This window comes from Rousettus aegyptiacus, unplaced genomic scaffold (assembly GCF_014176215.1).
Source record: "Rousettus aegyptiacus isolate mRouAeg1 unplaced genomic scaffold, mRouAeg1.p scaffold_m13_p_6, whole genome shotgun sequence".
NCBI lineage: Eukaryota > Metazoa > Chordata > Mammalia > Chiroptera > Pteropodidae > Rousettus > Rousettus aegyptiacus.
Genome location: NW_023416309.1, coordinates 41,414,513 through 41,427,581, shown reverse-complemented (window position 1 = coordinate 41,427,581; position 13,069 = coordinate 41,414,513). Strand labels below are relative to the sequence as shown.

At 35.6% G+C, this 13,069-nt stretch overlaps 1 protein-coding gene and 1 pseudogene across 5 annotated transcripts in view; both read left to right on the top strand.

The window, feature by feature from the left end:
* The window catches only part of NT5C2 (5'-nucleotidase, cytosolic II), a 73,991-nt gene that overhangs the window by 54,106 nt on the left and 6,816 nt on the right, over positions 1-13,069 (top strand). For 2 of the 5 annotated variants that reach the window (XM_016154496.2, XM_016154498.2), the window contains 8 exons: positions 1,371-1,488; positions 2,286-2,381; positions 2,707-2,730; positions 8,415-8,506; positions 8,641-8,698; positions 9,731-9,824; positions 10,421-10,474; positions 12,354-12,437. In XM_016154496.2, the coding sequence (XP_016009982.1) occupies positions 1,371-1,488; positions 2,286-2,381; positions 2,707-2,730; positions 8,415-8,506; positions 8,641-8,698; positions 9,731-9,824; positions 10,421-10,474; positions 12,354-12,437 (620 nt within the window). Of the gene's footprint in view, positions 1-1,370; positions 1,489-2,285; positions 2,382-2,706; positions 2,731-8,414; positions 8,507-8,640; positions 8,699-8,878; positions 9,005-9,730; positions 9,825-10,420; positions 10,475-12,353; positions 12,438-13,069 lie in introns of those variants that run through there. The other 3 variants (XM_016154501.2, XM_016154497.2, XM_036223026.1) reach the window with 2 other exon arrangements.
* Positions 10,988-11,106, top strand: LOC118604397 (annotated as a pseudogene).

The following is a 13,069-nucleotide window of genomic DNA, read 5'->3' as shown; positions in this document are numbered from 1 at the left end:
AATATTAGTTGCATTATTATGAGACTATAAGAACAACGGACTTTTTTACCTCATTTGGCATTTAGCAAGATTGCAGATCTTTTTTTATTTTTATTATTTTTAATGTGGCTTAACGCACTCCTAGAGACTGATGGAAGGATTCTTACCTAATATTTCATTTGGAAGAAATGTAAAGGAGCAACTGTTTCTTTATGCTGAACTGCAATGATGATTCTAAAAAGTTTTCATTATAGAAAATTTCAGGCATATACAGTGGGAGAAAGAAACTCCTATATTCCAAAGTCCAATTTCACCTAGAAAAGTATGTTTCTTTGGCAGATAAGAATATGTATATGTTTTATACATGCCCTTGCACATCCCAATCCTTCCATAATCGTGTCTAATAAAATGAGTCATAATACTTTAATGTCTGACTCCCAGTTCATATCCAGATTTTCTCAGACATGTCTTTTTATGGTTGATTTTTGCAGTAATAATTTTTAAAATGCAATTTTGATGACTATAATGTTGTTAGAGCTAATAAGAAAATAAGTTAATCCTGACAAATAGAATTATGCTGATTGAAGGACTGTAAAGCAACTACTAAGCCAAATAAGAATTCCCAAAATACTGTTTTTCTTACTCTTTTAAAAAAAAATTCAGTAATTTTTTATTTTTAAATTGCGATTATACAATATCATTATACATATAGTATTATATTAGTTTTGGGTTTACAACTTGGCGATTTATACAACATTTATATAACTTACAAAGTGATCACCATGATAAATCTACCACCTGTCTGACACCATACATAGTTAATTCAATATTATTAACTATATTCCTTAAACAATACTTTATATCCCCGTAACTATTTTGTAACTGCCAATTTGTATTTATCAGTCCCTTCTCCTTTTTTACCCACCTGCAACTCTCAGACTGGTTTTTTTAAAAAGCTCATTTTGAAGGATTCCTACACTAGTTGTGCACATCCATGAAGCCTTCAACATGAATAAACCTTTCTACCTAGTTTTCTGTTTACGGTTACTCATAGTTAATTTCACAGCCATATGTATTAGTATTATGCTCTCCCTTTAGATTGTGAGCACGAAAGAAAGGATAAAGTGGAAAAAATATTTGGATTAGGGTTCTTAAGAATGGAGGAACCATTCTGAAATGTCTGATAATTTATTTGTTGCTGCTGCTCCTATTTCCAGAGACTAACAGTTGAGTTCTGAGTTTACTCAGGGCAGCACAAAACATGGAGTTTGAGGGAACAGAAGAAAAACGGCAGATTTAGGAGGAGGAAGGAAATAGGAGAGTAAAAATTCGTTCATTTGCCTTTCGTTTTAATTGACTGTTCTTTTCATGAGAACTTCCTCTTTGTGCAGTGTACAAGTCTCCGGAGTACGAGTCCCTTGGCTTTGAGCTTACTGTGGAGAGATTAGTTTCTATTGGCTATCCTCAGGAGCTGCTCAGCTTTGCTTATGATTCTACATTCCCTACCAGGTAATTTTTCAATATATATATTTTTATTAAGAACCCTTTCTCTGTTCCCACAATTGATAATAACAAATTCATCTTTAATCAAAACATAAAAATAAAAAGGTGTTTCATGGTTTTTCTTTTTCTTTGGGGGAAGAATTGGTATTGATTCTTAAATTACCAAGATTTTTCATGTACACCATATATCTTTTCTGTTTTTGAATTGAGCTTAGTTTATTGTTATTGAAGAAGATCCATATATGGAAGAGAAAAGGGATTATTAAAACTGGTGGGCAATAATCAATCACCAGTGCACCTACTTTTGGTTGTTGGAAAGCAGTTATATGTTTTGCTGATACACTTAATTTGGTAACTACCTTCTTGATAGTTTGGGTTTAAGGTTAAGAAAGATGATTTTTTTTTTTTGAAATGCCATTATATATGTTCCATATGAAACATCTGATAGAGGGAAATCTAAGCCAGCTCAGTTCTCAAGGAAATTTAGACTGTTTTAAAATGGAACCAGCTGTGTTAAGAGGAATTCTAGTTTATACCTTGTCTAATTAAGCTCTTATTCCTTACAGAAAATAGTTGTGATTGTTAATCTGAACAAAGTAAATATTTTTTAGTTGCTCTGGGATTAGTTTTTAAGATTTCATTTACTCATTTTAGCCTCTGGGGTTATATTGTTTTGGGACATACTTGAGTTGCCATAAAGTTTGAATAAGATAAAGTTGGTTCATGGTGGTTGAGTAATAATACTACATAAGATTATTGCCTGTATTACTTTGCTTATCGCCTTCGTCTTCATTTTTACATAGGGGACTTGTCTTTGATACACTATATGGAAATCTTTTGAAAGTTGATGCCTATGGAAACCTTTTGGTCTGTGCACATGGATTTAACTTTATAAGGGGGTGAGTACAAAGAAACCTTTAACCTCTTTATAGTGTTTTTATAGTCATACAACATGAGGATGACATTGTCTCCCTGAATGTCATAATACTATCCTGTTCATTTATCATAACTCTTTTACATAAGGATACTTAACAATTATTTATTGGGCAGTTAGGACCCAAACTGACTTATAAACATAGTTAGCAGTTTCATTTTGTTTAAATTAAGTGCCTTCTAATTATACAGCATCCAACAAAGCTAATCTTGAAACTTGCCCCCAAAAAACTCTGGTGGCTTTGACTTATTTGAAATTCTAAGATTTTTATTTTCTCCTTTTTAATACAGTTCTCAGGTAGCTGCACAGAAGAGGTATGTATATAAAAAAGTATGCTTTGAAACATTTAAAATTACAGCAGTATAAATGACTGAGATTTTTAATAATTAATACATGATTTCTTATATTCCAATGAATAGCTTCAAATATTTGATCATGTTAAAAATTTTTAAAACAGGGTTAAAAATGAATACAGCGTGATATTTAAAACAAGTAAGGATAAGCTTTATTTTCATAATCAGAATATTTCTGCTATTCTTATTAATTTGGGCTATTCACCCTAGTAAACAACAGATTAAATTTAGTGTTGACGGACCTGTTCACTGAGCACCAGCACTGGATTGGTTGCACAGGGTCAGCAGGGACTTACGGGCAGACACCGAGTTGTTGGAGCAAGCGTACCAGAGGCAAGGCTTTCTCCCTCCAGGCAGAGATGTTGGCAGTATCCACTGTTCCTCTGTTGAATCCTTCCCACTCCCAGTGTGTGGACTCAGTGCCACCATAGCTGAGAGAGGTCATCAAACTGAATTACATAGGTCACTCAGCTCAGAGGAGTCCCACCCAAGCCACATCCAGTTGTGTCCTCAGTAAGCCCAGTGCTCTGTGCTGAGCAGCGCCAAGACTCACACTAGTGGCAGCTGACTTCAGTTTTTGGCATGGTCTCTTGAGGCAACTATAAGTTTAGCATCTGCGAATTGCTTACTGAATCTTAACAGGTGGCCCCTGAGGGGCACAGGCTAGGGCTAAACTGGGTCTGCAGCTGAACCCCTCTCAGGACTGTGTCCCTGAACATCTATCACACAAAGCACTCATAGGACCATGAGACTTAAGAGCTTTGCTTAGTACATAGACACAGAAAAGCAGCCAAATGGGAAGACAAAGAAGCAGAAACCATATGAGAGAACAGAACAGAGATCCAGAAATAATGAGGTCAAACAATCTAATCAGATGCAGAGTTCAAAACACTGGTTATAAAGATGTTCAATGAACTTTTGGGGAAGTTTAGAGGAATTCAGTGAGAACTTTAACAAAGAAATAAAAAAACATAATAGAAATGGAAATTATAAAAGGGAACCAGTCAGAAATGAAGAACACATTACCTGAGATGAGAAGTATATTAAATGGAATAAACAAAGTGAATAAAGAAGAGGATCAAATGACCTATATAGAGGATGGCAAAGCCAAGGACACTCATTCAGAATGGCAAGAAAAAAGAAGCCAAGACTACAAAAATAATTTAAGGAGCCTATGGAACACTATTAAAGGTAAAAATATCCGTGTCATAGGGCTACTAGAAGGAAAACTAGATGTTGAAGAGCAATTTGAAGAAATAATGAAGGAAACTTCCCTAACTTGGTGAAGGAAATAGACAACCCCTGGAAGCTCAAAAAGTCCTCAAAAAGATGAACCCAAAGAGGCCCACAGCAAGACATATTATAATTAAAATGTCAAAGGTTAAATATAAAGAAAGACTCTTAAAAGCAGCAAGAGAAAAGCATTTAGTTACCTGCAAGGGAGTACCCATAGACTGGCAGCCAATTTCTCAAAAACTATTCAGGATAGAAGGGGTTGGCACAAAATATTCAATATGTTGAAAGCCCAGGATCTACAACCAAGAATACTTTATCTAGCAAAGCTGACATTTCGAGTCAAAGGACAGATAAAGAGCTTCTCAGACAAAAATAAGCTAAAGGAATTTATCAGCACCAAGCCAGTATTACAGGAAAAAACATGTATCAAAAACAAAGAATGATAATAACTACATTCCTGTCAACAAGTACCTCAAATGGAAAAGAATTAAGTGCTCCAACCAAAAGATAGAGTGGCTGAATGGATAAGAAAATAAGACCCCTACATATGTTGCCAACTAGAGATTTACTTTAGGTTAAAAGACAGATACACACTAAAAGGAAGGGGATGGAAAAGATATTGCCTTGTTGGACCTAGAGGGTATTGCACTGAATGAAATAAGTCAGAGAAAGACAAATACCACATGATTTCATGTACACGTGGAATCTAAAGAACAGAAAACAACAATGGATATAAACTCATAGAATATTTTAAGGGATACTAGATGAGAGGGGGGTCGGAGGTATGGGAGAAAAGGGCAAAGGGATTAAGAAGTACAAATGGATAGTACAAAATAGACATGTAGATATAAAGTGTAGCATAAGGAAAATAGTTAATAATGTTGAAATTAATATGTAAGGGGGAAGAGAGGTACCAGGTTTAGTGGGGTGATTACTTTGTGAGTTATACAGATCTCTAATCACTGCACTGTACAGCTCAAACTATTATACTATTGTATGCCAACTGTAATTGGAAAAAAAACTCATTGAATGGTACAATGTAAACACGAGCCAAAAAAAATCACAATACCACAATTTGACAACTTCTATAATTTTGGCTTTATAGTTACATTACATTACATCTTCTCTGTCATATTACTTAATTTACCAGTGACACTGTGTGAGTGTCAGAGCAACTCTTAAAACCAGAATATGTGTTAGTCTCTTATGTATCTCATCATATATTATTCATTCTCAATGGCAAAGTCGAAAAACTGCATAATCTGCATTGAAATTGTTACAGAGACAATGTTTTTTTGGTAAATATCTTTTGCGATGAGGCACAGGCTAATTGAAACCATACTAGACTTTCCTTTAAATCTGAGGTAACAGCAAAGCCCTACTTAGAATTGAAGAATCTGATGCAAGACTCTTTAGCTGGTGTTAGGCTCAAAGATTTCCAAGAATATATAGTGAGAAAAGTGTGGCGTACACACCCTATCTTGACATATCTGGGCAGGCCTTTCTTTCACTGTTATTTCTGCCTTTCTTTCACTGTTCCTCTCATGAGGGGTTTGTCAAGATCCATAAATATCGGGAGACAGGATTTAGAACATGAAGTGATTGCAAATACTAGCAACCTAAGCTATTTTACATATGGAATATTATCACTATAATTCAGACTCCCAGTGAAAATGAACTAACATTCTATTTATTAATGTCCGAAAAGGAATTTTTGTGAAATGCAAGGAGAGGTAGTCAGAAGAAAAGGAGGGGAAGCAGTTCTGTAAATTAGTAGTACAATTAGATTTACTAACTCAATATCCACAGATCTCTCTTCCCCCAAATAAGTCAGTAAACTTTCCAAATAACTCCTTTAGGAAACACATTAGAGTTTCAAAAATTAGTCATTTTCGAGTAAATGCAGAATCATTCAAATAGCGCAGAATCATTCAAACAGCACGTAGCACTGTACGGTCTGTGGAGTCAAAAGGAAAAGCCCATGGAGAAGGAGAGACGGTGGAGATGAGGGAGAGAGGTATTGAAGTATAGTGGTGGACAAGGCTGGAAGGGAAGTTAGGTTTCCATCAGGCAGCACCTTACATGCCTTGCCAATGAGTTGTGGCCTCTTTTTTGGGCAGTGACAAAGACTCGTAAAGTTTTAGAATACAATAATATTGAGATCAAATCTGTATTCTGTAGGTCGCAGAAAGTTAGCAGTAGTCCGTACTCTGTTTTCCACCCACTCCAAGTCTAGCATTCCTTCGTAATACATTACCTCCCCCTGAATGAATCTTTATTTAAAATATATACTAGCATAATTTGACACTCAACTTAAACAAAATAATTGTTAACTTTATTTGTAAGTCATTTTGGGTTCTAATTGCTTAGTAATTAACTGTTAACTATCCTTATGTAAAGGAATTACTCTTTAATGATGGAATAGGAAAGTATATCTAAGGGGGCAATGTCATCCTGCTAAACCTGATTGAGGAAAGCATATCATTACAATTCCCTTCTGCCCTAATTTTCATTACAGAAAATCTTGGAAGGCTAGAACATGAGATATTCTACAAAGTTATTCTTTATTAGAACTCTTATTTCGGATGGGTGACAAAGACAGGGAGCAATGGGATTTTGTATTTCTAACTAGAGTTTGTGCCATTTGTGGTTAAAAAACCCAAGCAAGAATTTATCCACATTACTCTTAAGTACGGACTTTAAATTTGGGGTTCTTTATTTGGATTAGTTGATCTCTAGAAATTTACCATGACAGTTGTGCATTTTTATATTTTAGTTCTCCTTTTTGGTTTCTCTGTACTATTTTTCTTAATATTACCCCCTTCCTCTTCTTGCAATATTTCATTTCACTCACCAAGGTTCGTGTGCATCTCGAACTTTGGTTTCACTGGCTTTATTTTAAACCCTAAATGTTATCCATCAATATAATCTCAGTCATCTTTCTCTGTATCTTAAGTGGTCTCATCTACTTTAATAGTCTTCATAATTTCACCTACTACCTATGCAGAGACGATTCCAGTTATCTCTCAGGTCTGAATCTCTGTTTTAAACTCTTGACCTTTGTTTCTAATTGGCTATAAAAATCTGTTTACCCGAGCTTAAGGTATCCAAAATAAAACTCTTATATCTACTCCAGTTTTCATATTTCTGTTAATGGTACTGCCAACTCAGAGACACCTCAGTGTGAGCTTCATTATCTTTGATTTTCATGTTGCTCATCTGCCACACCCAATCAGTTGCCTGATCTTTTTTATTTTACCTTGACAACCTCTCTCGAATATATTTTTCCCTTTAATTTCCTTTGCCACCACTCTAGGACAGGCCCCTACTGGTCTTATCTGGACTGCTGCAGTCATCATTTAACAGACCTCCCAGTCGTTTATCTCTGTGTCAGTTAGCTTTTGCTGCATAATAAATTACTTTAAAACTTAGTGGCTTGAACAATGACCATTTTATGTAGCTCAAAATTCTGAGAGTCAGCTGGGCAGTTCTGGGGTTACTTAGCTGATCTGGAGTTGCCTCACATGTCTGGCAGTTGGCAGCCTGTTGGCTAGGGTGCCTCATTTCTGCATGTAGCCTTTTATCCTCCAGCGAGTTATCTCATTCTCATTCACTTCGTATTCTCAGAGTTCCAAGTGCAGCAAGTGTAGGTAAGCCCCAATGCACAAGTGTTTTCCAAGTCTCGTATCTGGGTCCCATTTACTGCTGTTCAAGACTGTATTCAAGGATGGAGTCTCTTAATCAGAGGAATTGCAGTCACATTATAAAGAGATAGGAAGAATTTGTAGCCATTTTTGTAACATCATATTTTTCCACCTTATCCTAAAACTGCAACTAATATAAAAGTTTTACAATTCAGCTCTGATGGTTTTATCCCTCTGCTTAAAAACTGTCGGTGATACTCTTTTGTGAAGTATAAGAACAATAGCATGATCTGTCTCAATTTATCTTTCGAGGTTTTTTTTTTTCCCTTGTGCTCCCCTTTCTCTACTCAAATTGGACTAGTTTCTGAATTGGTCTACTTAGCCTTTAAGGACCAGCTCATATGCCACCAATTTCATGAATCCTTCCTAGGTTTTCCTCTCTTCACTCCCACATTCAGTTCTCTCTACCCCTTAAGTTGAAATGGTCTGCCCTTCCTCAGTTTTCTCATAGCTCTTTGCACCTTTATTGTAACAGTTGTGATTTTTCATCTTGTTATAATTGTCTATGTATGTAACTCACCTCCCTTATCAGACTGAGAACTTTTAGAACAGGAACCCAAGCTTGTTCATCTTCATTTGTAATATTTGGAATCCTGCTTTGTATGTAGCTACCAAAATATTTGGATGAATTTTTGAATGATAAATATTTCTGTTATTATAGTATTAACTTCTGAGTGTCAGTTAATTAAAATTTTTTTCTTTCAGACCAGAAACTAGAGAGCAATATCCAAATAAATTTATCCAACGAGATGACACTGAAAGATTTTACATTCTGAATACACTATTCAACCTACCAGGTAGACTCATTCTATGCTTATATTTACTGATCCTTTCTCTTCTTTCCATGATTTATCTTTGCTCAAGGGAGATAATGAAATAAGTTTAAATTATCTCACTTATAGCTTATGAATATCTATTCTTCATTTTTCAGAAACCTACCTGTTGGCCTGCCTAGTAGATTTTTTTACTAATTGTCCTAGATATACCAGGTATGTACATCCTATAATTTTTTTACCAATTGATTTTTAAAAAATTAATGTACAGGGTTTTAGAGAACTGGCCATTGTAGGTCTTTTCTGCTTTTCTGAAGTGAATTTAGTGCTAGTGAGAGATGCCACATTGCCAGCCTGAGAGATGGGACAGCACCAGCAGCTCCATGCAGGCTCTCACCTCCCACACGGCCCCTCTCCTTGCCAGTGTGCTGCAGCCGTGTTTGGAAGGGACCACTTCTGATTGGCTTCTCCTGGGAATGAAGACGGCCAGCAGAGGTGCTAATTGTGACAACTGAGTGGGAGGTTTGTGTGATGATTATCTGTCCAAGCAGAATTACACTAAAACCCCCCTACTCATTTCACAGCAGCTACCTAGGAGCCATTCAGGGATGGTAATTTAGTTTCATTCCCAGGCCCAGGAAGATTTGATTAAGGAATAAATACTGTTTATCCTCCCTGAAGTAAAATTTTGCTAACGTTTTGAACAACATCCTCTCCTTTTTGGGGGGAATTCATAACCACTGGTGAAAGTTCAGCCATATGTACCAGTTTGCTAACTTCTTATTCCCTGTAGGCCTTATCCACTCAAGGCACTAAATTTGGTGGAGCACTAAGTCACTAAGCTAAATAGAAAGCGGGCAGTACCTTTGTACCTAGAGACAACGTCAGAAAAGTTGGTGCAGAGAACCTAAATTATCAATTGTAGGGTTTAAAAGTTTCTTTGATGGGAACCTGTTTCTTAAAAGTGATGAATAAAGGAACTTGACATTTTTGAAACTGGCCTTTTAGCTTCCATTCAATATATTTTTCTATCACTTTGTATTTGTTCACAATTATTGTATTCCATTGAACACTATAGTCATCTCTGGTGGTCAAAATGGATTTTCACTAGGGAGTAATTATTTTCCTAATTAGCCAGCACCTTTATCCACGTAATAATGAAACCTTTGGGTCCCTGGGCAGTGTTTGATATTCATTTTATTTACCCCACTTTGGATTCCCTGTCATGTTCTTTTCATCTTTCTGTAGCTGTGAAACAGGATTTAAAGATGGGGACCTCTTCATGTCTTACCGGAGTATGTTCCAAGATGTAAGAGATGCTGTTGACTGGGTTCATTACAAGGTACCTAAGAGCTGCTTCTTCACCTGCTCACTCTCTGGCATGTATTTTATGATCTGATACATTAACTTTCTAAGTGCAAATAGAACAGAATATTTTCTCTTAAAAAAGTGGATTTTTCCCCTAGTGATAGCTGGCTATAATACTTTTATTCTTGTCTTTAGCTGTCCTGCTTTCAGAGGTGATGCTTGGCTTCTAGATCTTATTTCAGTTTGTAATTCCCAAGCATACTGAGAAGAGATTTTAGTGTTAATATACTACCGTATCCTTTGGGGATGATTATGATCATTTTGTTTTTTTCAAATACCTCACACTTAACTAATAACACTAATATTTACATTTATTATAAATTTACTGAGTAAAATATGAAATGCCTTTTGATTTCTAGTTTAAAGTAAAAACAGTTTATTTTAAATACATTTTGAAGGCAGAGTTGCAGCAAATCACATCTGTCACTATATCTTGGCCTTCTTCACTTTACCTATTTTTCCATTTTGATAAATACTTAAGAAATTCATTTGGATTATTAGTAGACCAATTGTCTTATAAACTGTTAAAAACTGATTTTGTTCTTTTTATTTCCCTTTTTCTTCCCCTAGGGCTCCCTTAAGGAAAAGACAGTTGAAAATCTTGAGAAGTATGTAGTCAAAGATGTAAGTAATAAAGGGAAAATAGATCTGCATGAGAGCTTGCTTTACCTGTTAGAGAAATGAATAACATGCCTATTTATCACAAAATGGACAAGGGAAGATTTTTTTTGTCTTGGCATAATATATGCCAAGTATAATCACCATGAATATTCAGCTAGAGCATAGATCTTAGTCTAGTTTTTCTTGTCTGTTGATAGTCAAGAAGACCTAGTATTCCATTTGTCCTTATAGCTCTAATTATAATAAGAGCAGCTAGAGTGGTTACTGCGTGCACATCAACATGCTAAGTGTTTACATATTATCCTATTTAATCTTCCATATAACCCTGAATTAGGTATTGTTACCTCTGCTTTATAGATGAAGAAGCTGAGGAATAAAGGGATTAAATAATTTTCCCAAGTTCATAGTAAGTTCATAAACTACCATGTTAGAATGTCTAAATGTACATAGTGTAACTGTTATTTAAATAGTCTTTAACATAACAGGAAATAATAAGCTATAAATATATCTTAAAAAGTCTATGGCCATGCCACCCTGAACAAGCCCGATCCCGTCTGATCTTGGAAGCTAAACAGGGTGGGGCCTGGTTAGTACTTGGATGTGAGACCAGCTAGGAAGACCAGGTGCTGTAGGCATAAAAAATAAAAAATACAGAATTATAAGCTGATAAGGTCCTTGCACTCTGTGAAGTCAACCAAGGGTTGCCTCACCTAAAAAAAAAAAAATTAAAATATCTTAAAAGACACTAGTGGAAAACCTAATAAAATTCAGAAAAATCTGTAGTTTAGCTAATAGTTTATGCTAATGTTAATTTCTTAGTTTTGATAATTGTACTGCGGTTATGGAAGCTGTTGATGTTAAGAGAAGCTGGAAGAAGAATATACAGGAACCTTCTGTACTATTTTTATAACTTTTCTATAGGTCTGAAATTATTTCAAAATAAAAAGTAAACACACACAGCCATAAGATGAGATACTTGTTCCTTTTCTTACAGAGTAAAAGTAGCATAGTGCAACATTTTCTCAAAGTACTTTGGTACAGATTTGTTATTTTCGGTCTTTGTACCTTATTTCCCCTCCATTTCCACCCCTACCCTGTTTCAAGAAAGAATACTGAAGGGGTCAGGAGAGGTCCAGGAGAGTTTGAATAAAGGAATCTATTTACTGTGAGAGAAGAAAAAGCTGTTTTTCTTTCTGGTAACTAGGAGTTAGAATTTTCTCATGTATCTGCAGGCAGGTCTGGGCATTGCTAGGTTGCATCTTGCACACATCGTTTTATTTCTCCAAGATATTTTTAAAAAGGAAAGTATATGCAATTAAGCTGTATCTCCCCCATGTAGAGGATTTTGCTGGTGATATTTAAAATCAGCTTCTCCTGATCTGTAACACACCTAATTCACATACTTTAAGAGATCACAAGGTAAATTAAACTTTCTTGAGGCAGACTTAATGAGGAAGGTAGATATATGTTTTTAATGAGCATATAATCATTTCTATGTATAATTTTATGTGAAATCTATATATGATATACACCATATATTTACATTTGTTAAATCATGCATAATGATAATGTGGTTTTTTAAATGCAAAATTCTGAAACCAACCAACCCTTAAAGAGCATCTCTTGTTATTTCAGTGGACAAAAGTCCAGTATATCAGTGGTCCACAACTTTTATGGCACCAGTGTCCGTTGCTCCTATGAGAATCTAATGCCTGATGATCTGAGGTGGAGCTGCGCTGGCTCGCCTACCACTCACCTCCTGTAGTGCAGCCCAGTTCCTGACAATTGGGGTTGGGGACCCCTGCAGTATTGACTACCTCACAGTGTAAATGAATATATGTTTGTGCTTTAGTATTTCACTCATCATTATATTAAATTTCAGGGAAAACTGCCGTTGCTTCTGAGCCGGATGAAGGAAGTAGGGAAAGTATTTCTTGCCACCAACAGTGACTATAAATATACAGATGTAAGTGCATAATATTCATATTTGTTTATTTATACAGGGGAATTATGTTGGACTAACGAACTGTGATGATAATGAGGAAGGTAGTTTTTTAAGGGTAGTTTCTGCCATTTCATTTCGAAAGCAGAATGAAAAGAGCAAAAATACATAAGGGCTACATCAAATCGTCCTAAATATTTCCTTTGACTATTTTCCCTGATTATAGTTGGCAACTTGAACACTTTAATTTGGGGTTTATTTATAACATTTGTGCTGATTATAAAATGGCTTCTGTGCCTCTTTGGCACATCATATATATAAACTTAAACCACACCTGTTATTGTACGTGCGTACATGCCCTCCCTGCTGTTGGGCGACAGAGAGCAATAGACAGTTCAAAGATGTTTGGACTCTTAGCCATCAACATTTACTACTGCTTAACTTACTTTTTTTTTTTTTTTTGCCATGATTACAAAGCATGTAGAAAAGCCGATTGAACTCCTTAGCTTCATCTTACTTTTGCTGACAGTTACAAGTTCATAGTAGTAGCAAGAAGTTCAGTGCTTCCCATCTTCTTTATGTAAAATCTTGATTTAGAAATCTGGTGATTTAGAGTAAGCAAGCTTACAAAGCCAGTGGTTCATTGGCTTACTTGG